The following is a 23,871-nucleotide window of genomic DNA, read 5'->3' as shown; positions in this document are numbered from 1 at the left end:
CTTTTGGGATTTAGAACCAAGGTTTCCCAAGGTCCAGTTAGGCACTCAAATCGCACCACCAGCGGCACTAGGGCGGCCGGATACAGAGTCCCAATGTTAGCCAATGGGGCTAGGGGGTCGTTGGTTGGGGCCTGCTTACGATCAGGCCACTCTGATGTGGGAGCAAAGCTCCTGGGGTTAGGGTCAGCACTGCAGGGGCCAACAACCAGCACAGGAGCTGCACCATCAGTGGCACGGAGGCAGCCGGATGCAAGTCAAGTCAAGTCAAGTCAGAGAATTTATATAGCGCACTACATACCCAGAGGGTCCCAAGGCGCTTAGAAAGGGGAGGAGGATTACTTGTCAAATATCCACGTTTTAAGTTGCTTTCTGAATGCTAGGTGGTTCTGGGTAAGGCGAAGGTAAGCGGGGAGTGAGTTCCATGTTTTAGCAGCCAGGTATGAGAAGGATCTGCCTCCCATGGTGGTCTTGTTGATGCGAGGTACAGTGGCGAGGGCTTGGCTGGAAGAACGTAGTTGGCGGGAGGGGGTGTAGAAGGACTGTCGTGAGTTGAGGCATTCTGGTCCGATGTCGTAGAGTGATTTGTGTGCGTGGGTTAGCAGTCGGAAAGTGATCCTCTTATTGACGGGTAGCCAGTGGAGGTCTTTAAGGTGACCAGAGATGTGTTCGTTGCGTGGGATGTCTAATATGATCCTGGCTGAGGAGTTTTGGATTCGTTGGAGTTTCTTCTGGAGTTTAGCGGTAGTGCCTGCGTAGAGGGTGTTTCCGTAGTCCAGTCGGCTCGTGACCAGAGCATGGGTGACTGTTTTCCTTGTTTCGGTGGGGATCCAGCGAAATGTTTTTCTAAGCATGCGAAGAATGTTGAAGCAGGAAGAGGATACGGCGCTGACTTGTCTATTCATTGAGAGTGAAGAATCCAGGATGACGCCTAAGTTCCGTGCGTGGTCTGTCGGGATGGGTGCTTTTCCGAGGGCTTCCGGCCACCAGGAGTCGTCCCATGCAGAGGGGGATGTACCTAAGATGAGGACTTCTGTTTTGTCTGAGTTCAGTTTCAGACGGCTTTGTTTCATCCATTCGGCAACTTCTTTCATTCCTTCGTGTAGGTTAGTTTTGGCGGTGCTGGGGTCATTGGTGAGAGAAAGGATAAGTTGAGTGTCATCCGCGTAAGAGATGATGTTGAGGTTGTGTTGGCGGGCGATGGCCGCGAGGGGGCTCATGTATACGTTGAAGAGGGTGGGGCTGAGTGAGGATCCTTGTGGTACGCCACAGATGACTTCAGTGGCCTCGGACTTGAATGGTGGGAGGCGGACTTTCTGAGTTCTTCCGGTGAGGAACGAGGTGATCCATTCAAGTGCTTTTCCTTGGATTCCGATGTTATTGAGGCGTTGTAAAAGGGTGCTGTGGCAGACTGTGTCGAATGCTGCAGAGAGGTCGAGGAGGATGAGGGCGACTGTGTCTCCATTGTCCAGTAGAGTTCGAATGTCGTCTGTTGCTGCGATGAGGGCGGTCTCAGTGCTGTGTTTTGCTCGGAAGCCAGATTGTGAGGAGTCGAGGGATTTGTTGGCTTCGAGGAAGGCGGCGAGCTGGTTGTTGACAGCTTTCTCGATGACTTTGGCCGGGAATGGAAGGAGCGAGATGGGGCGGTAATTTTTGAGTTCGGTGGGGTCCGCTGTGGGTTTCTTCAGAAGGGCGGTGAGTTCAGCGTGTTTCCAGTTTTCCGGGAAGGTGGCGGAGTTGAGGGAGCTGTTGATGACGTCTCGGAGGTGCGGTGCTATGACGGAGTCTGCTTTGTTGAAGATGTGGTGAGGACATGGGTCTGTGGGGGATCCTTAGTGGATGGAGTTCATCAGGCGGATGGTGTCCTCAGTGGAGATTGGGTTCCAGTCGTTAAGGGTGTTCACGGGGGGAGAATGTTCAGCAAAAGGTAGGGTGGGTTGGTTTCCGGGTTGGTTGTCGAAGCTGTTGTGGATGTCTGCAATCTTGTTGTGGAAGAATGAGGCTAGGGAGTCGCAGAGGGCTTGAGAGGGGGTGATGTCGTTGGAGTTGGCCGAGGGATTGGAAAATTCCTTGACGATGTTGAAAAGTTCCTTGCTGTTGTGGGCGTTGTTGTCAAGTCGATCCTTGAATGCTGTTTTCTTGGCCTTTCGGATTAGTAGGTGGTGAGTGCGGGTGGCGTTTTTGAAGGCGTCCTTGGTGCTGGTAGTTGGGTCTTTTTTCCAGGCCTTTTCGAGGGAGCGGCAGAGTTTCTTGGACTACTTAAGATCATCGTTGAACCAGGAGGCCTTTTTGCTGGCAGGTTTGTTTTGACGTTTCTTCAGTGGTGCTAAGGTGTCGGCGGTGTTGGATAACCATAGGGTGAGGTTGGCGGCGGCTTCGTTTGTGTTAGAAGAGTGGGCTGGGGTGTTTAGAAGGAGCGATGCGGAGATCTGGTCCGTGGTGATTTTGTTCCAGTTTCTTTGCAGAGTTGGTTGGAGGTGGTTGGTGGGTTTTGGTTTGTTGTAGGTGAAGTGAACGCAGCTGTGGTCGGTCCAGAGGAGCTCCGTAGTGTGGCTGAAGGAGACATGGTTGCTGGAGGTGAAGATGGGGTCGAGTGTGTGACCTGCGATGTGGGTGGGGGACGTGACCAGTTGTTTAAGTCCGAGGTTGGCGAGATTGTCCAAGAGGGTGGTGGTGTTGCGGTCGTTGATCTTTTCAAGGTGAAAATTGAGGTCTCCCAGAAGGATGTAGTCTTTGGAGGGGAGCGCGTGAGGAGTGATGAAGTCCGTGATGTCTTCACTGAATTTTGCGCGGGGTCCTGGTGGTCTGTAGAGGAGAGTGCCTCTGAGTGTGGTCTTGGGGTCGATGTGGCACCACTATCAGGAATGGTAGGTTGGGTTCTTGGGGGATGCCTGGACAACATCAGTGAGGCAATCCAAGGCTGTGGGATGTCAGGTGCAGGGGTGTCTTAAGGCATTGGATCTTCTCACAAGCTTTGGTCACGGTCGGGGGGGACCCTGGAGGTTGAGGTTGAAGGCGTCGATCTAGAGCTCGGGATAGGTAAGGGATCACAAGATCCCAGGACAGGTTCACTGGAGAGACCTCCTTGTGGTGTTGGGCCACTCAAGCCAAGGCCGTTGGCATAGGGTGCAGAACCGTGGAGCCATCTGAATGGTCAGTGTTGGAGTCTTTGGTTGAGCAAATCCGGAGCTCACAGGAGACCTAGTCTTTTAGATGAAGGCAGGGCGTGTCCACTGGGTTCTGGAGGGCTTCTGGACATGCCAGGGTTTTGCTGTGAGCAGGTCGGAGTCAGGACAGGCCGGAAGGGCGGGGGCCAAAGCAGTTGGTGTCCTCTTCCTCCTGGGGCAGCACAGCTCTTCGGTCCTTCTACTTTCATTCTCAAATCTGAGGAGGAAATGTTCAGTGTTGCCTCTAAATACTAAATTTAGGGCCTTTATAGGGGTGTGCATGTCGGGACCAAAATGTCCCTTTCTTAGTATGAGTACACCCCCCTATTATGTCTCCCTCCTGAGGGGTGGGGTTGGCAAAGGTGGGCACACTTCTCTTCCTCACTTGATTTTCCCGCCGATTCTCCTGCCCTAAGTGGGGGGTCAGAACCAGTGGTAGCCAGTTGTTAGGGCAGCAAACAGCATGGTATGTTCACCAAGGTGGTAAGCCTTTGAAGCTTTCCCTTCTTGGACCCAGCCCATCCTTTGGGAGGAGGCATGACACCTCTGCCCAGGATGGACTTTGTTACTGGACCCAGAAACTGGAGGACCTCTACCCAGGGATCCAGAAACCTGTCTGGGGGTGGCAAATGGTGGGTAGCCATTCAGGAAGTACACCAGGTCTGATGATCGTTTTCCAGGAGGCATCTCTGAGTGCATTTTGCATTAAAACCCCACAATGCCATCAGTGTGGGTTTAATTTACTGAAAAGTTTGCTTCCAAACTTCCCAGGTGTCAGGATTTATGTGGGAAGTGGAGGCTGGGACCACAAAGCTCTTCATTGTAGAAATTTGAAGTCCCCTGGAGTGGGGTGGTGGCAGCCAACTATTGTCCTGGTCACAGGAGCCATTTTGTTGGGTGTGGATCACGTCCCAAACAGGATACAAGTATACAAGTAAGTGCATCATTAAATGGGAGAAGCAGTTTTGAGGGGGCACAACACCTAGAGCACTTTCGTCAAGATGTTAGTGTTGACTGCCAGCAGTCAAGGGCCTCAGCCGCCCTCCTCACCGCCACTGCGAATGAAGCTCCTTACTCCGTAGCAATGGAAGGGGGGATAAGCATGCCAGTACCTGGAGAAGTATGCATTCAGCTGCTGCATCCTCAAAATCCACATACCAGTCCATGTTGGCATCATATGACTGGTATTCTTCAGGGTCCAGAAATCTCTACCATTCATCCTATAGTCCTAGCCAATAAGAATGCAAGGTTGGTGGCAGCAACCCAGTTCTCTGGGAACCTTGTAAATAATTTTGCCTAACGCACAGTCAATGGTAGTAATTGTCGCCGCTCTGGTGCGAATGAGACGCCAGCGCTCGAAAATCATTTTATGCTCGTTTTAAATTGAAAATTATTGTTTAAACATTATCTACCCACTGTATTGATTTTTACTCTGTTTCCCGCCCTGTTCCACCGCGGCCGGTGCTGTTTGCGTGGAGGGTGAGGCGAGCCGCCATCTTAGGTGGGGCTGGACCGGATCTAGCGGTCTAGTTCTCCCGGGAGGCAGGCTACAAAACGTTTCCAGGCACAGAGCTCTTCGAGAATGCAAGGTTGGTGGCAGCAACCCAGTTCTCTGGGAAACTTGTGAATAATTTTGCCTAACGCACAGTCAATGGTAGTAATTGTCGCCACTCTGGTGCGAATGAGACGCCAGCACTCGAAAATCATTTTATGCTCGTTTTAAATTGAAAATTATTGTTTAAACATTATCTACCCACTGTATTGATTTTTACTCTGTTTCCCGCCCTGTTCCACCGCGGCCGGTGCCGTTTGCGTGGAGGGTGAGGCGAGCCGCCATCTTGGGTGGGGCTGGACCAGATCCAGCGGTCTAGTTCTCCCGGGAGGCAGGCTACAAAACGTTTCCAGGCACAGAGCTCTTCGAGAATGCAAGGTTGGTGGCAGCAACCCAGTTCTCTGGGAACCTTGTGAATAATTTTGCCTAACGCACAGTCAATGGTAGTAATTGTCGCCGCTCTGGTGCGAATGAGACGCCAGCGCTCGAAAATCATTTTATGCTCGTTTTAAATTGAAAATTATTGTTTAAACATTATCTACCCACTGTATTGATTTTTACTCTGTTTCCCGCCCTGTTCCACCGCGGCCGGTGCCGTTTGCGTGGAGGGTGAGGCGAGCCGCCATCTTGGGTGGGGCTGGACCGGATCTAGCGGTCTAGTTCTCCCGGGAGGCAGGCTACAAAACGTTTCCAGGCACAGAGCTCTTCGAGAATGCAAGGTTGGTGGCAGCAACCCAGTTCTCTGGGAACCTTGTGAATAATTTTGCCTTCCGCACAGTCAATGGTAGTAATTGTCGCCGCTCTGGTGCGAATGAGACGCCAGCGCTCGAAAATCATTTTATGCTCGTTTTAAATTGAAAATTATTGTTTAAACATTATCTACCCACTGTATTGATTTTTACTATGTTTCCCGCCCTGTTCCACCGCGGCCGGTGCCGTTTGCGTGGAGGGTGAGGCGAGCCGCCATCTTGGGTGGGGCTGGACCGGATCTAGCGGTCTAGTTCTCCCGGGAGGCAGGCTACAAAACGTTTCCAGGCTCAGAGCTCTTCGAGAATGCAAGGTTGGTGGCAGCAACCCAGTTCTCTGGGAACCTTGTGAATAATTTTGCCTAACGCACAGTCAATGGTAGTAATTGTCGCCGCTCTGGTGCAAATGAGACGCCAGCGCTCGAAAATCATGTTATGCTCGTTTTAAATTGAAAATGATTGTTTAAACATTATCTACCCACTGTATTGATTTTTACTCTTTTTTCCGCCCTGTTCCACTGCGGCCGGTGCCGTTTGCGTGGAGGGTGAGGGGAGCCGCCATCTTGGGTGGGGCTGGACCGGATCTAGCGGTCTAGTTCTCCCGGGAGGCAGGCTACAAAACCAATGTGTATACAGGAGCGCAGCGGACGAGAGCAGCGGGCGCGACGAATGCGCGCCAAAGTCGCGCATAAGTCAAGCCCGTCTGCGCCCGTCCGCGGCAGCCCGGTCACTGGGGCCAGAATCCCTGGCCAAACTTACACATACTCCTCCCTAGACCTGTTACAACTTAGACCTTCAGACAGTCCGGGACCTGCCTTACCCGCGTACGTACTAAAGCGCGCCGCCACCTATGGCATTTTGAATTCTAAATACACAGCTAATAAAGCCACGCGCCTCTACCCCTCTCCTCCCCCTCTACCCTCACTTGACTCAGAGACCACTCTCAAATGCTACTATTTAAACACTAGGTCCATGGTAAAACACCATATGGACATATTTCTCCTGCTTCAGGCCGAGCAACCTGATCTATTACTCCTCACAGAGACTTGGCTCAATGCAGACTCCTTACCTTATATTTTAGCAGCAGTTCCCTCTAATTACTACATCTTACACGTTAACAGACCTGCTGACAAAAGGGGTGGGGGAGTTGCAGCGATTATCCACAATACCCATAAATTTTCCCTTTTACCGTCTCTTGATCTCATAGGATCTGATAATATGATTTTCAAAATGGACACTAACAGTGGATCATTACTTATGATCCTCATTTACCGTCCCCCCCAAAACATGCCCACATTTGCGGCATCTCTAGCAGAACAACTTGCTCCTTTAATAATCAACCACAAAAAAATCGTGTTGCTGAGCAATTTTAATCTTTGGCTGAACTCCACTGAGTTGGACCCTCATGCAGCCGCGCTGAAAGAGAGTCTACTTGATATGAATCTAACCCAACAGATTCACCTACCAACCCATGAAAAAGGGCATAGCCTTGATCAAATCTGGTCACAGAACATCCCCTTGGCTATCAATTCCATTACCCCTTGTATCTGGTCGGATCACTTTCTGATTCATTTCACTATCACCACTGCTAAAAATAGAAAGCAGCCTTTTCAGAAAGGAGGGAAAGTCAGAATATGGAAGAACGTTGACATTTCTGCCTTTATCGACACGTTAACTTCATCCCCCCATTAGATCAGGATATTGACGAGACTGAAGCAGCCTTCTCCAACTGGCTACTTCAGGCAGCCGACGTGCATGCCCCTTGCTCTAATTTTCCCCGCTCCCGCCCCAATGACGCTCACAGGTGGTTTACACCGCATCTGAAAGCATTAAAACTTGAAGTTCGTCAAAAGGAGGGGAAGTGGCAAACAGCGTACTCAGAACTTGATAAAGCCAACTATTGCAGGGCCAGAAAGGATTATCAAAAACTTATCCAAAAACATAAAACTGATTATTTTTCGGAAAAAATCCTTAACTCCCGCAATAAATCAAAAGAATTGTTCAACATCGTGGAGAGCCTTAGTGGCAGTGATAGAACCTCCCAACCTGTGACCCCCACCCAGGACCTTTGCAATTCACTGAACTCGTTTTTCTTTAATAAAATCTGCACTATCAAACAAAGTATCCTCACCACTCCGTTCCCCTCCCTTTTGGCTGACACCTATTACAACCCTTCAACCCTGGAATCCTTTCCCCTCATTGACGGCACCATTCTATCTAAGATTCTAGCTAGGGTCAAATCAGGCTCACCTGATGATATCTGCCCCCCACATATTTTGAGAGAGGTGGGAACTACCATTCCTGAAGGCATGCTTTCCATGCTGAATGGATCTCTCTCACAGGGTAAAGTCCCTGACAACCTTAAAAAAGCCCTCCTTATTCCCCTGATAAAAAAAGTCCGAGCTGACCCGCTGGATCCGCTCAATTATAGGCCCATATCACTGCTGCCTTACCGTGCCAAATTATTGGAGGCTCACGTCTGTGACAGTATCTCCAAATTTGTTGAAGTATCAGAGTATCTCGCACCCAACCAGGCGGGTTTCCGCCCATGTCATTCAACCGAGGCAGTTATCCTTTCGGTGCAAAATACTTTGAGGCGGAACGCGGATGAGGGGATCCACCAGGCTCTGGTGCTACTGGACCTTTCGGCCGCGTTCAACACGGTTGACTATAACATCTTGGTCAACCGTGTCGAGTAGGCAGGTCTCAGGGGCCCTGCGCTGAGTTGGATTCGCTCATTCATTACTGGCCGCACTCAATTTGTTAGATTGGGTTCTTTCACTGCTCCCACTATACCTACCACCTGCGGAGTACCTCAGGGCTCTTCACTGTCACCTTTGCTTTTTAATTTATATCTACGCCCCCTACTGTATTCTCTCAGGAAAGCTAAAGTTACCATCTTCAACTATGCAGATGATTTGCAGCTCATCTTTCCTCTGAACACCGAGGACTCAGTGGAAGATTTTCAAAACACCATGTCTCACATCCGGAGTTGGATGAGCTGCAATCACTTGAAACTCAACCCAGGCAAGACTGAACTGGTCTTGCCTGGGCAGAGTGCACTTAGTTGGAACCCTAGCTTCTGGCCATCCAGCATGGGAGCCCCTCCGTCCAAGTCATCTTCAGTTAAGAGCTTGGGAATTTTTATCAGCGAGGAGCTCTCCTTGAAAAAACAGGTAGGCGCAGTTGTGTCATCCAGCTTCTTTCAACTGAAGAAAATTAAGAAAATTGCCTGTTTTTTTTCCCCGGCTGCCCTTACTCAGATCATCATTTCCCTGGTTTTGTCTAGATTAGACTTTTCCAACAGCCTTTACCTTGGGCTCCAAGCTGGAGAGTTAAAACGCCTCCAGCTGGTTCAAAACCAGGCAGCCAGACTTATTCTTAATCTATCTAAAAGGCAGTCTGTCCGTTCAGGGCTGAAACAGCTACACTGGCTGCCTGTCTAGCAGCGAGTAGCTTTCAAAACTGGGTGCATCTTATTTAAGTCCCTACATGACTCTGGCCCTCAGTTTATCAGAGCTCTATTTAACAGATACGACCCTTCCCGCAATCTCAGGTCCACTCATAAATCCCTTCTGATCGTCCCCTCTTATAAGAGGAAGCACCTCGGAGGCTGCTGCTTTGACCATCTTGCAGCCACCTTCTGGAACTCCCTTCCTCTTCAATTAAAACTGAGCGACAACATCTTGAGTTTCAGACACTCCCTTAAAACCTGGCTTTTCTCCCAGGGGTATTGCTGAGCCGCTTCATCTCTACTTCTAACTGGTGCGTTCTGTTCCTTCCTATAGCGCCATGAAGCCCCCGGGCGTACGAGCGCTTAATAAATTCATATTAACATTAACAAGAATAGTGCTCAGGCTTCAGCCTGGAAGGCAAGGCTCCAATTGATGCTGGAGCATGCCCCTCTGGCTCAGTGTCGAGAATATAAATAGGGATGGCAAAGACAGTGGGCTCCAGCGACAGGGAAGGTCTAGATGGCACAACCGGAGCTGGCCTTATACATCTCTGGCTTTCTGGGGACCCGGTAGGCACCGGAGCTGCTGGTGTGAATCCAGTTGGGGGCCTCCTAAATTCGTGGGGCCCAATGGCGCGCTGGGGAGAGCAGGCCACCCAAATATGAGGTGCATAGCCTCATAAAAGGCATGATCTATGAAGTGCTGGCAGCTCTCCAAGGGAGTTGGAGAATGTACAGCTACAGGGTGAGTCTTGTTCTCGCAATTATTGTGACAGCGGGCAGAGTTTCATGTCAAGTCTGGTTCTGGTCCACAGTTCTTGCTTGTCCAGCTCTTCTTGGTCCTTCGTCTTTTGGAGTCAGTCAAATCTTAGTTCCTGCTGTCAGGGGCCATCAAAACACTGAATTTAGGAGTGTTAAAGGGAGTGAAGGGTAGTAACCAATGTTGGGGTGCCCATGTCAAAAAGGGACACTTTCCTACAATCTTACACTCCCATTAAATGAGAACTAGAGAGCTTGCGGCTTTCCATATTGCAACTGTAGTAGGGTGTCCAATTGCATTTTCCTTACAAGTGATCTTGACGACATTGATCTTGGCGGTTTCCCTTTGAATTTAGGTGGATGTGGTCATAGCTGTGCCATTTATGACTTCATAAGCCAAATCGCCTATCCCAGTCTAACCAGTAGTCAGAATTGACAAGCTTCTATTTGTTGTTTGTTAAAGCTCAGAGGGTATGGAGTGGTCATTCCAGAGATGTAGGCCTGTGACCGAGAAGCACTTTCCCTTCTGTTTTTGTCTTTGGTTTAGGGACCACTAAGAGGCTGCAAAGGTCAAAGCAAAGGGTTCATTATGAATGATAATGTTTCACTTGTTTATGTACATGGGAACAACAAGGCTTCTGTAGGAGATGAAAAGTACTGAATGGCTGTATATTAACATATGGGCCACCTGGTTACATAAGGTGCACTGCCTGGACAGAGGGAATTCGGGGAGCGCATAATAGACATTAATAGGCATATGAGGAGTACTGATGTTACAAGTTGGACACTGACTAGGTAAAGGGTGCTACTTGTGATATATAAAACAAAACCGGTGAACAGAGGGTCCTAGGGTATATTTAAAGGCCAAAGCACAGACACAGCCCCCCAAAACAGTCAGTCTAAGAAACAATAGGTGTCTGTGGGTCTGTAGAAATAACTCAACCTCCTATGTTTAATATATTTTTTCAGGGAGTTTTTATGCTGGCCATAGGAGGTTGAGTTATTTCTCCAGACCCACAGACACCTATGGCTACTTGTAATATGTCAATATAATGAGTAGCATATTGGGGTATCAGCCACACAACAGCAATGACTGCCATACGATGAGGTGACTGACCATGTCATGATTACGAATAATGTAATGATCGTGACAAGCTAATGTCTCGGATTACATGTGTTTATTTAGTACCTTCCCTACTTCAAAACCATCCAGAATTTACACTGCAAGTCTTTCAAACTTCACAGATGGCCACTGGTTTCATGTCCTACCTTTTGTTCTTTCGTTATAAAGATGTTTTGATGAACATGAGCATCAAAGTCCCATTCTTCTAGTGAAGGTTATATTAGAAAGATTCTCTTCAGGAAGCACTTTGTGAACTGTTGTGAGAGGTTCCTTTATTCAGGTAAAACTAATGGGATTTGTGGACTGGTCACTGACGGTCATTAGATTCAATGCCATAATCAGGGACACAAGACAAGCTGAAGAATTACTATAAAGGTCAGTGAGAACTTAAAGGTGCTAGTTTAATGTATACCCTGGGAAATGGACCAATACCTTTTTATAAGATGTTTAGTGAAACTTAATGTTTCACAGTACTTAATGCTCAAGCGATTGATGAAAACTTCTAATAAGTCACTGTGTGTTGTATTCACTTCTCCAGAATTTCTGGATTACAGGCGCTGTAAAATCAGGAAGGAATGACAGCAGAAAAATACATAAACAATACCAAGCCTTCAGAACTATACTGAAGGACTCAAGAACTTGTCTGGCTTCAAACTATTTATGTTAAAGCGAAAAACCTAAGGGAACAACAAGAAGCGATGGCCCCATCAAACTCGCTACAGCCTCGAACTAACCAGATTAAAAAAACTTACTGAAAGGAAGGAATTGCTTTTTAAATTATTTTAGATTTGTAAAGAGCTCGAATTACAATTACTGGCTGCATGTTTGACAGCAAATGTGGTGGCCAGGATCTGTTGCGAACCGATGATGGGAAAGGTTGAAAAATGTTCAAACAGAAGCACATATTTCATGCTGCATCAGTGTTGAAGTAGGAAAAACAATTGTACTAAAATCCAAGCGGAAGGCTCCATGGAAATAACTTTAATTAAAAAATAATTTGAAAAGCCATTACGACTTACCGTTATTGAAAGTGTCTCATTCTTGTGGTCGAAATTAATTTTCCCAGAGTAAGCCCGTTGAGACAATAATGAGTCAAAGTAGAACTTGCATCTTAAAGTGAGACACCTTCCAAGTAAAGAAGAAAAGTTCACATGCAAAACAAAATGAATGTCAGTTTGAGAGAGAGAGAGTATAAAAACATTTACAAATATACATACAAGGAAAAGAAAAGCAAGTAATAATTAGTGCCTTTAAATGTTTTCTTTAACGTGCATTTTGCAACATTTCTTTAGAATGACATGACGGGTGTAAGATGAAGGACCGGTAGTAGCAGAGTATTTTCCAGTAAAGCACTTCAACTTTATTTATGTCTTCTGTTGCATTTTGAGTGAAGCAGCATCTATTCTGTTTTAATTATGAACAATGGCGAGAAACCACCCTTTAATATGGCATGCTCTACACAGTGTGGCTCCTTCACCTTACAGGTTATGGAAATATTATTGCACTTCATCTTACTGCTTCTTTTTCCAAGAGAGGCACATTAGTTCTTTTTTCCCCAGTTTGAATCAACAATCTGTGCTTTTTCTCTAAAAATCTCAATTTTGTGATACAAATACAGTGCCAGGAAACAGGCTACCTGGGTCTAATTAGGGCAATTTATTTGGTGCCATAGTATTTCTGGTCAAACAGTCACAGGTTACCCCCACAAGATGCAAGCTGGGAACCAATAACTAATCGTTCATTCCTTCAATGGAAATACTCTCTAAACAAGGTCAGAGAATAATTAGAGCTCAGAAACTTTTATAAATTGTTTCCCTAATAATGATATCATGTTTTGCTGGTATTTTCACTCGGACAACGTGGGGATTTAACATTATGACAACACTATGTATATAAAAAACTATATATTACTTTTCACAAATCTTGTGCATCTTTAAAATCTCTCCATAGTGGTTTGCCAATTGGAGGCTTCACACAAAAATGATCAGCGCTATCTGGTGTGGAAAGGAAAAGCTGAAAGCACGCCAGGGTGGCACCTATATAGGTACAGAGATCATCATTTCCAGTACGGATAATGTTGAGCCGAACGACACCACCTACCGGCGTGCAGTGGCAGTGCTAGAAAGCTTCGGAATCCAGTCTTAGCCTGGAGAATATTCTAAGGTAAGGAATCTGTGGCTAGAAGTCTCTATCAGATACTTAAACATCAGTACAGCTATTGATGGTAAACAGAGACACTTGGTGGATACTAATTGCCTAATGTATGCCAGAAACCCTATTAACCGCTATTTCTCTACTGCACATGGATACCTGGGCTAGGATGAAGATGGGGAATGGCATCTCAGTAAATAGGAAAATATTTTCAAACAGCGGCTCAAGCAGGGCTGCGTGCTGGTCCTATTTTTTAACCTGCATATAGCTGATCTAACATCAACCATAACAAAGTCAAGAACGCTCTTCACAGGCTATTATTGGCAACTCGCATTCCTGCTCTCCATTCCGCAGATGATACCGTACTATTTGATCAAACCCTGTATTGGACTGCAACGGCCACAACTTTGCATGCCTACAATAATGACAACAACTTAAACTAAATTTAAAAAAAGACAAAGATCATGCACTTTGGTTAAATCAACTACAACCACGAACCCATGGCGAATCGGAGGCGAATGGATTACACAAACAGATCCAAGCAAATAATTAGGTGTGTGGTGGAAGAGCAAACTGGGACAAAGCTCTCAACTGCAGGCCATTTGATTCCATTACAGCTATTTGCAACTTATGCAACTGTACTTTAATTTAACCACATGGCTGCTGCTGGGCGTCCCCCCCCCCCCCCCCCCCCCCACTGTGCTGGAAAATGCCATTTTAGTGGCACCATGACGACGAGCTCAGCTCGTCATCAGCACACAACACCCGTGGGTGATGACGAGCTGAGCTCGTCATCAGCATCGAAAAGGTTAAAAGGCTCCACTGTGCTGGAAAATGCCATTTTAGTGGCACCATGACGACGAGCTCAGCTCGTCATCAGCACACAACACCCGTGGGTGATGACGAGCTGAGCTCGTCATCAGCATCGAAAAGGTTAAAAGGCTCAACTGGTATATCTATTCTCAATCAAAATTTATTCCGGCAATTACAAACAGTTCCCCATTTAGGGAGCAAAATTGTACAAATATCTTGAAAGAAACGTTTTGATTATTGTCCGTTTTCTTTTTGGTCATCAACCAAAACAGCATCCCACATGCCAAATTAGACTTGAATTTGGTCTGGGAAATCTTGGGCGACGCCTAACTGATCTCCAGTTTACTAAATACTATTTAAGACTTAAAAATTCAAAGGAAGACTGGTTAAAACATTTGATTTGTAAAGAGCTTTGCGATCAGCTAAAAATGAACATGCCTAACCGTATTTTGAATCTGAACAGAATTCTTAACATGTTGAAGTTGATCAGTACATGGAACAACAATACTGAGTTTAGCGTTTTTAGTACCATAACCAGAAACGCAGCGATTAGGTTTCCCTTTAACAAGAAGGTTGAGGAATTCATTTATTTTTCCAGCGAAAAACTGCTCTACCAACAGGCAACTCAGCTTTAAATCAGAACTATCTGAGAGCCATTAGAGCAAAAGGCATAAGACTTAGATTTTTACGTCTGCCATTAGCTGATATTAGTATAGATGGAAATCGCAAATTCCAGGTTATGTAATTGCTGCAGAGGGTGTGGCTATTGTTCAGAATCCTTGATGCATGTCACTTGTATATATCAACATTCATTGAAACTTTGTACAAAACTTCTGAAGGCCCGCTTCATATGCCTGTGGCTCCGCACTATTAATGACGTCACTGCTGTATGCTTACTGGGCGATGACATAGAACTGGTCTACAGACTAGCAAAATATATGGCCCTTGTGGTTAAGGAATAAGATAAAGGCGATGGCCTATTGCATGCTACAGGTTATCTGGAACTGTCTAGCATTTTACAAATCCAATACAAGACTCTTGGCATTCTCAAGACTATTATTAACTGGATCCACTTTTTAGCAGCTTTTAATTTTGTTAGAATCAATGTAGAATTTTGCTGCTTTGCACTCAATGACGTAACATAGATCTTTCAAGAATTTTAAAATTGTCATTCAGATGCACTATGAGCTTACTCAGACGGCTACAGATTGTGCAAAACTGGCGGCTAGACTTTTACTCCAATCCCCAAAGTACTCTTCGACTGCCCAGCTACTCCGGGTACTCTTCTGGCTCCCAATTGGGCACTGTGTCCAATTCAAAGCACTATGTTATGTTCGTAAATGTCTATTTAATTCTGGCCTTACCTATCTTAGGACTCTGGTATTATGTTATACACCTAGTAGGTGCTTTAAATGGGCCGGTACTGTCCGGGTCGAAGTACCAGCACTTTCTTTATTGTGAGAGGAAGAGTACCAGCACTTCTTAAGAGAGGCCTAATACTTTTAATTGGAGAGTACCAGCACTTTTCAGAAACAAGCAGGTACTCTAGTACAGAGTACCTGCACTTCTATTTTTCCATTTCAAGCACTGCACTTAGTCGATCCTTGCGGTCAAGTCATCTTGACCTTGCTTTGGGTCCCAGAATCAGGAGATCTCAGCAAGGAGGTGGAGCTGTCTATTTTTTGTGCCCAATGCTACGGAATTCACTCCCCATGAGCATGTTGCTCCCTTCTGACTTTCCAGAAGAAGTTGTAAACATGGTCATTCTAAATCTCTTGAAATAGGAACCATCTTCCTAATGTGTACACAGATCTGTATGGTTAGCATAGCACTTGGAAACCCAGCTAGGGGAGCCATGCGCCTTATAAATCTGATTAACATAACTTATTGTTCAGCATTTTATATTTTTTTTAAAATAGCACGCTGTGGAATTGCAAACCCATCTGTTAGTTCTTCTACCACTCAACACTTTATTAATTACATACAGCTCCCATGAGAATCCTAAAACTGCCACTCATATGTTCCACAGATTAGCACCTTTCATTTCCTAGAAACAGTTTATGAGTTTTATAGCTTAGCATTTTAGGACGCAATTTTGCTGTTCTGCGAATTTTAAGTTTGTCATTCAGATGCACCATTGTTTAGCACTTTAAGGTGTTTCAAAAAAATAACATCCTACCTAAATAAATAACTGTGGTTGAATTTTACTGTGTATTGTTACCTGCAGGTCTCCCTGTCCAGAAAAATTGAAAATTCCCAGTCATGTATTCCAAAAATTCACAGTTTACTGAAATTTGAAGATGGAGCAGGCTAAGCTCCAGTGAAGATCAGGAAGTGCCAGAATAAGGGCAATGGAAGGCTGGAGCACAGCTCTTCACAGCAACTCCCTCAAACATGATGTGCAGTATACATCTGAAGTATGGTGGCCTCTAGGGGGAGTAGGAGAGCTAGAACTTCCATCTCATTGGCTGAAGTTTGGGTTGCTTCAAATAAGGTGGATTTGCTACTAAAAAAACAAACACAGTTGTTGAGGCCTATGGCCATTAATAATTGTTTACTGCTATTTAACCCCTTGCATGCTAGCGCGCGCGTGCTGATGATGGCAGGGGGCCATCTTAAACCCGCCCACTTGCGATTTTGCCGCACAGGCGCAGAATCCCGGCCGCATGCAAGGGGTTAAGATTACTGGGGAACCCCAGCGGGATGACGAGCGATTCAAGCATGTGAATATATGAAAGATCCAATGCTGGAAAAGAGGGGTTTGCAGCATTTCACCAAACCAATGTGAGTGTGATCAGTGAGACTTGTGCCTGAAATCCAGAGTGGGTCTGTGTCTCCATGTCTTAGTTTGTCGTTTAGTATCTTTTAGTCTAAGTGTGTGTATGATTGTAAGGCCCAGTGTCTTTCTTTCTTAGCCCAAGTCACTATATCTGTTCCTATTGACTATCATATCTCCATAACCAGTCTAAAGCATTCATGTCACTTTATTTAATGATATCAAAGGGGAGTGAATTCAGAAGGACTTAACTTTTTCAATCAATCCTTGAGAAATAGGGACAAGGACAGCACTTTCCCGAAGAGCAGATGCCACCATGGCAACATATGGAGATTTAGAGTGGTGTGCCTAAAGGGAAGTAGTAAATAAGGGACAACTATTCTAAACTGCAAAACACAACCTTTGATCCATTCCAAAAACAGCAATAAATGTTGCCCATTTAACAGTGCCACACATTACATACCTTCGAAACTGTTGGTATGTTTTGTATCTCTGGAACATTATTTCATCCAAAAGTTTTATAAACCTCTTAAGATTTTTAACTTTGCTTTCCACGTCCTGATATGTTTCTTTTGCTTCGTGGTACTGCCTGTGGAAAAATCATATCAGAACGAACACAGGGATAGAAACACATGGTTAAACATGGTAAAAAATAGCTGATGACACCATTAAAATAATAACTTTAATATTTATTTACATTATTTGAATAATGTCTCTGCTGTTATACTGCAATTTCATATGTGAAATCTTGGGTGTAAAGCCGTCATTGATTTTTTTTTACCCTGAAACACAGGGCGAGTCTGCTTAATCGCTACTCGAACCGGGCTTGGAATATTGTAGCTATGATTCGGCAGCTGGTGTAGTGTAGCTGTAGAATTAGCTCAGTGAATTATTAAATTCTTACCTTCAGATAACCAAAAAGTTTAGCAGGCTAGATGTCTGGAAAGGAAAATTGACAACAGCTTCAACGAATGCCTTCCTAAATCGCTTAAATGTAGTGAATGAAAGATTCATATCCCCACACTAACCTCCCAGTGTGGTGGACATGAATGGTTTGTCCACAAACCTGCCAGAGAAACAGGCATCAGTAGGATATTCTTTAATAATAAAAAAAAGAAGTTCAGAATGGTAATTGTGGCAATCAGCACGCACAGCACACAGACGTCAGTACTGCAAATGAAAGTAGTTAGCAGCATCAGCCACCGACAGCTCTCACCGTTAGCGGTGCATGGAAGGGGGGGGGGGGGCATAACTCTCCACCAATCAGTGCAGGGGATTTACCACCCTAAAAGAGGACAATTTCCCATTTCCAGCAGTATTTCTTCCTAGTGGAATACTGCAGGAGTGTGATCACTCGGGAGAGATCCACCTGCTGCAGCCAATGATTTTGTTTTTTGGTTCTGGGAGAGGGTGGTCAGCAGTCAGGGAGGTGGGAAGCACCCAAGGCATAAGCAAGTGCCCGCCGCCTCCCCCCGCCCAAACAAAATCGATTTTTTGAGGAGGCTGAGAGAAAATTCAAGCTTCCCACCAGAGGGGCCGCCCAGCAGTCTTTTTGTCCGTCACCCACGAGGAACAGAGTAGGGGGCTGATGGATTTATCACTCGATCTACCTCCTAGGGAAGCAGAATGACCCTCACACCATGACTTCCCTAGCAGTTTTTATGAATACCACACTTGAAAGACACACTGTGAGGGTGGCGGGATAGGGATACTCCCACTATGTTTTCCCTGGAAGGGCAGAGAGCCCACTAGACTCCAGGGAATACTAATGAAGAAAAAAAGGGCATTGGCTGCCCACCATGGCATGGGCTGTAGCCCCACTTAATAACCGCCCAAGCAGTTTTACTGATCTCCTTCCGCCCTACACACACACTCACAGTGGAGAAGGAAGAAAGCAAATTAGATAGTGAGGAATATTATTATTTTTTAATAAAAACAAATAATAGTGGAGGGGGACCAGTCCAGGCACTGGGTGCAACCACCACCTCTACATGCCAAAAGCCAACTACACCCACATATGTTTTACTTTACTGAAAGACTTAGAGGGGAGCATATTGGGCCATACCCCCACCTCTAAAGCCCCCAACAGTTGTACTGCTCTCCTGAATCCTAGAGCATCTCTATTCTCATGGAAAGTGAGGATATTGGAATTCCTTTGGTTGGCAAGTTTTTAAATATGGGCTGGCAGAAAGGGGGTAAATCCCAACTTCCTCTCACTAGCCATAGTAAATAGATATACTATATATGTTCTGGTATTGCCGGGAACCATATCAACCATTGGTATTTCTGAAGATTAAAGGCCAAGGGAAATCTAGGGTGGTGTCTCAGTACATTTTCTTACCCTGAATGCCCTGTAAATGTCAAAAAAAGGCTATTTTTCCAATATTATTGAGACAGAAAGGTCAGGGACCTGCAGAGAGCGACTAAAGTCTTACTACCTTGCTTTTCCAACCTTCTCTAAAATAAAACACTGCCTCTCTTGTGTAGGTGGACCTAGTGCACACCATTAAAATGGTCCAAAACTGTAACCATTTGAAGACCTCATTGAAACCACATTGACTTCACATGGTTCAGGTTTTGACTGGCTGCTGTGGCACGCGATTAGCCCAGTCAAACAAGTGAGGTTATTTTTTTTTCTGAGAGAAGAGTAAGAACGGTGGATGGTAGACCCCACTGATCTAAACAACTACTGCCCTATTACAAATATTCCCACCCTCGCTAAACTGTTGGAAAAATGCGTTCAGCTACAACTGACTAAACACATAGACAAGTTTGATCTCCTCAATGCTCATCAGTCAGGCTTCCGTGCAGGGCACAGTACCGAAACAGCCATGACTCACATTGTGGACGACGCCCTCCAAATCCTAGACCAAAATGAGACCTGCCTCCTCATACTTCTGGATCTCTCCTCAGCATTCGACACAGTTAAACATGAGAACTTACTCGAACTGCTAAACACAAGAATGGGCATATCAGGGACTGTTCTCAAGTGGTTCACCTCCTTTCTACACAACCGCTCACAAAGATTCAAAAGCAACAACCTGATGTCCTCCCCGGTACCTGTTTCGCTAGGCGTCCCCCAAGGATCCTCCCTCTCCCCAACACTGTTCAACCTAGTTATGGAACCGCTCACTACTCTGTTACAGACATCCAACATTTACTTTCACATGTATGCCGACGACACCCAACTCTATCTCAAAATACAATCCCCCAAGGACATCGTGCTTCTGAACACCACGATCAGAAACACTCAATCCTGGCTTGCAGAGAATCACCTCAAACTCAATGCACTGAAGACTGAGTTCCTCCTAATCTCACCTCCTGCAAAAATCTCTACGGCTCAAGCATGGCTTAAGCACTTAACGGCTTTAAATGTACAACCTACCGTCGTAGACTCAGCAAAATCCTTAGGCATAACACTGGACGCCAATCTCAACATGCAGCAGCACATCAGCAAGGCAACCAAAGGGGCGAACTTCCAAATCAATACCCTGAGAAAACTTAAAGCCTTCCTTCCAGCCAAAGACTTCCAAACTGCAGTACAAGCTATAGTCATCCCGCACATAGAATACGGAAGCACCGCCCTCTGCGGGCTCCCCCTAACTACAACGGCACCCCTAAGAGCGTCCCTCAACGCTGCAGCAAGACTCATCACTGGCTCAAAAAAGCACTCGCATATTTCCCCTGACTTTAAATCCCTGAACTGGCTACCTTTTGAAGCCAGAATACATCTGAAAATCGCCTGCATGACTCACAAGGCTGTACACATGAACTCACCCGCCTACCTCTCTCAAAAGCTGACTATCTCGGGTGGCTCTAGAACTACTAGAAGCACAAACAATCTTTTGCTGAAACCTCGAAGATTCAGGAAGGAAAAAACCTATAAACGATCCTTCTCAGGAATGGCACCCAGGATCTGGAACTCACTCCCTCCGGAATCGAGGCTCATCTCCTCCTACAAACTGTTTAAGAAAGAAGTAAAAGCGATCCTCATGGCTAAATACACATGATCTATTATCCTGTAGCGCTCATGAATCCGCTCCGTAATACCTGCCTGACCCCTTGGTCTACCGGTACTACTTGTATCATGACTTATTTGATTGTATATGTTCCCTCTTTGTATTTTGATGTATTGTTAATGCACCTGTCTGACCTTGCACACTGTACCTACACCACCTCAACCATCCCTATTTTTTGTACTACTGATGCACCTCTACCTTTCCTACTTTTGTACTACTGATGCACCTGTGTGACTTTACATCCTGCACGCTTCTACCTCAACTATGCCCACCTTGATGCTATCTCCAAAAACACTTGTAGCACGCTTAAACAAGTATATGCTTATTTTTTGCACTTTTATATTATTGGCGCAACTGTTTGACTATGCACCCTGTACTACCTCACCTATTATCTACCTCCGGTTTTTTGACCTTCTTATGTAACTATGCACCTTGTACCTAACTACCTCAACTATTACATGCAATTACTCCATACCCTGCCTTGTAAAGCGCTCTGATATCTGCAAAGATCTTGTTCGCGCTATATAAAACTTTCAAATAAATAAATAATAAATAAGTAGACATTTTGTGGTTCGCATAGATTCTGGAACTTACCCTCACAGAAATGTGAGAAAAATACGTGATTTAACCAAGGTTTGCAGGGAATTCTGGGTACAAAACATAGTGGAAACTACAAAAGTCACACTGCACCCCAGGGTGTGTCGTATTCAGAAATATCTGAATTCAATAGGTTTTCCTGGGTAGAAGCTAAGCCTGGACCCAAACACTAACTATCCACATGGACAAAACGGTCCATTTTCATGGCGAAAACTTGTTGTCTCAGTGTTGAGTTTTGGGGCTTTTCCTGTCGTGGCTGGTAGGCCCAACCTTACAAGTGCGGTACACTAGAAGTGTGGGATCAGTATAGTAGAACATTTGTTTTATCATATAATTTCTTTCCATTTTTGCCTTCCAAATGGAATCCAGTGTACAAGAAAGAACACATTCTTCAAATCACATGATAGTGTAGGTAATCGCAAATTCAGAGTTGTACAGATAACCACTATTCCCAAAGTTGATTTATAGGACACATTTAAAAAAATGCATGTGTGTCCTTCATACCCCATTTTTCTTTCATTACATTTTACAATATGAATTGATGCATTGCCATTACAAAGCAAAATATAATTGTGAGCAGCAGCTCTGGGTACTGCATGTTTTTGAACAAACAATTTCAGAAATGCATTGCTTTCCATGATCCACCGACAGGTTTCACATCGGTTTACACCACAAACTGCAAGTAGGTAGAAACAAAACTGGCTGTTGCACTCGGAGACCAGGGACCGGAGCAAGGGGGACTTCGGACATGCAGCAAGAAAGGCAATTGACTTTCTTTTTTTTATTCGTAGCCACGCATCCACCCACCACCCATCTGCCTGCCCCACCAATATATCTACCTGTCAGCCGTCCCTGAAACCTGGGTATCTTTAGAATCCCGAACATGTAGGCAAAAAAAGACACACATTTGGCCTGGGTACATTTTGGGAAAAAAATACTAGGGCTAAAGAGTGAATTGGCCCAAACATCAAACAAGCATTGGAAATGCAATAGGTCTCGCATCATTAGAGTTAGTGCTTTTAGAATTGTTTATGGGTTTTTTTTGTAAATCTTTAGCATTTTTGTGTCCTGTGGCCAATGCTAAAGAATTACAAATAAAAAAAGCCATAAACATTTCTAAAAGCTCTAACTCAAATGCTGCGAGACCTATTGCACTGTCGGCTGGGGTTTTTTGATGGTGCTGTGCTGGGAGAGAGAGTGGGGAGGGGTTGGAGAAGGGAGGGGGCGTAGAGCAGGGGGCGGAGCTATTGTATTAGTGCTCAACCCGTACCTCTGGGTTTTTCAAAAGCATTGTGGGTGAGGGAGTTTAGATTCCATTTCTTTGCGGCAAAGAGATTTCACTTGTGTCATACAGTATCTGCCAAAGCCAGCCCATAAGTGAATGTCCTGATATTCAACAACATAAATTATTAAACAGACTTTTTGATCTTCAAGTACATTAGAAGACAAACTTTTACCACATATCTATCAAGTTTATAAACAGTACAATTATGACTTGCGTAATCCGCTATTGTGAATTCATCGGATCTAAATGTTTACTTCATTTAGTCGATTACCAGGTCTCAATAATGAAATATTCGTATAATTTTCTTCAAAAGCTTTACCCACAGAATTTCCTCGATGTCTACCCTTATTGGCCCATCAATACCGCATAAAATACCTCGACCATCTTCCCCGACGCTGACTCTCAGCCCATCGTTTCGTTTGCGCTGGCAAAAATGGAACGCTTGGAGAATGAATTAGACATGCAGGGCAGCCCCAAAGGTGTCTGTTGCGAGGCTAATAACCATGTCTGGAAATGCACAGGCAGAGGGGAGTGGCCGCGGCGGAGCGAGCTCGCTGGCTTTTGTCACAACCACTCTGCAGAGCAGGAGGGGCAGTGTAGATGGAAATGGAGGAGGGCGTGAAGGTAGGGAGTTGGGGGGTTGGGAGGTGATGGTGTCGCCGTCCCCAGTCTTTTCTGGCTTGCAGAAGGCTACTACCTATGTGAAAGACCACACCAGTGGCAGATGGTGACTTCTTCTGGGGTGGGGCGACTTTGGAAGAGTTCACCTTGGAGATTTGCAAGTAACGCTATAATCTGCGACTTATTTTGAAAAGTAAACGCTCTGGGGGTCCAAACCTGAGCGGCAAGGTTGTGCTGGGAGAGAGAGAGTGGGGAGGAGAGTAGGAGGAGGAGGGGGGAGGAGAGTAGGAGGAGGAGGGGGGAGGAGAGTAGGGGAGGCACGGCCTAGCGGCGGTGCAACCAAGAAGTGAAGAGACAAGACGGAGGGAAGGCAGAGAAGGGGAGGGGGGAGGAGAAATGCGACACGGCGGGCAGGGGAGGGGGCGGAGCGGGGAGAGGGTGTGAAAGCAGCAGGGGCCTGGAGTGCGGCTGAGGGAACTGAAGAAATGCGACACGGCAGGCAGGGGAGGGGGCGGAGCGGGGGTGTGGGAGGAGTGCGCCTGAGGGAAAATACATGCAAGGCAGGCGGCTGGGGGCATGTGCACGCGCTTTTAAGCTCAATGCGCATGCACATTGAGCTTGAATTTCACGGGCACTGCAAGGAATCGCCACGATTCCTTGCAAGTTGGTTAAAGACTGTTTAAGCCCCCATAGTCTCGCAAGCTCGACGCGCATGCGCATCGACAGGCGAGACCTAAAAAGGGCAAAGACCTTGAGGGAGCCTCAGCAGCCTTTATATAATAGAACACCATAGGGGATGGCTACGTTATTG

The 23,871-nt window shown here is 45.8% G+C and overlaps 1 protein-coding gene across 2 annotated transcripts in view; it reads right to left on the bottom strand.

Moving 5' to 3' along the window:
* The window catches only part of SMC6 (structural maintenance of chromosomes 6), a 602,788-nt gene that overhangs the window by 117,440 nt on the left and 461,477 nt on the right, over positions 1-23,871 (bottom strand). For both annotated transcript variants that reach the window (XM_086926302.1, XM_086926303.1), the window contains exons 23-24: positions 17,002-17,127; positions 11,818-11,923 (exon numbers count right to left, since the gene is read on the bottom strand). In XM_086926302.1, the coding sequence (XP_086782428.1) occupies positions 11,818-11,923; positions 17,002-17,127 (232 nt within the window). The remainder of the gene's footprint in view (positions 1-11,817; positions 11,924-17,001; positions 17,128-23,871) is intronic.

This window comes from Lissotriton vulgaris, chromosome 6 (genome assembly GCF_964263255.1).
Source record: "Lissotriton vulgaris chromosome 6, aLisVul1.2, whole genome shotgun sequence".
In the NCBI taxonomy this organism is placed as follows: Eukaryota; Metazoa; Chordata; class Amphibia; order Caudata; family Salamandridae; genus Lissotriton; species Lissotriton vulgaris.
The sequence above is the reverse complement of the archived record's forward strand: the minus strand, read 5'-3'. Positions and strand labels throughout refer to the sequence as shown.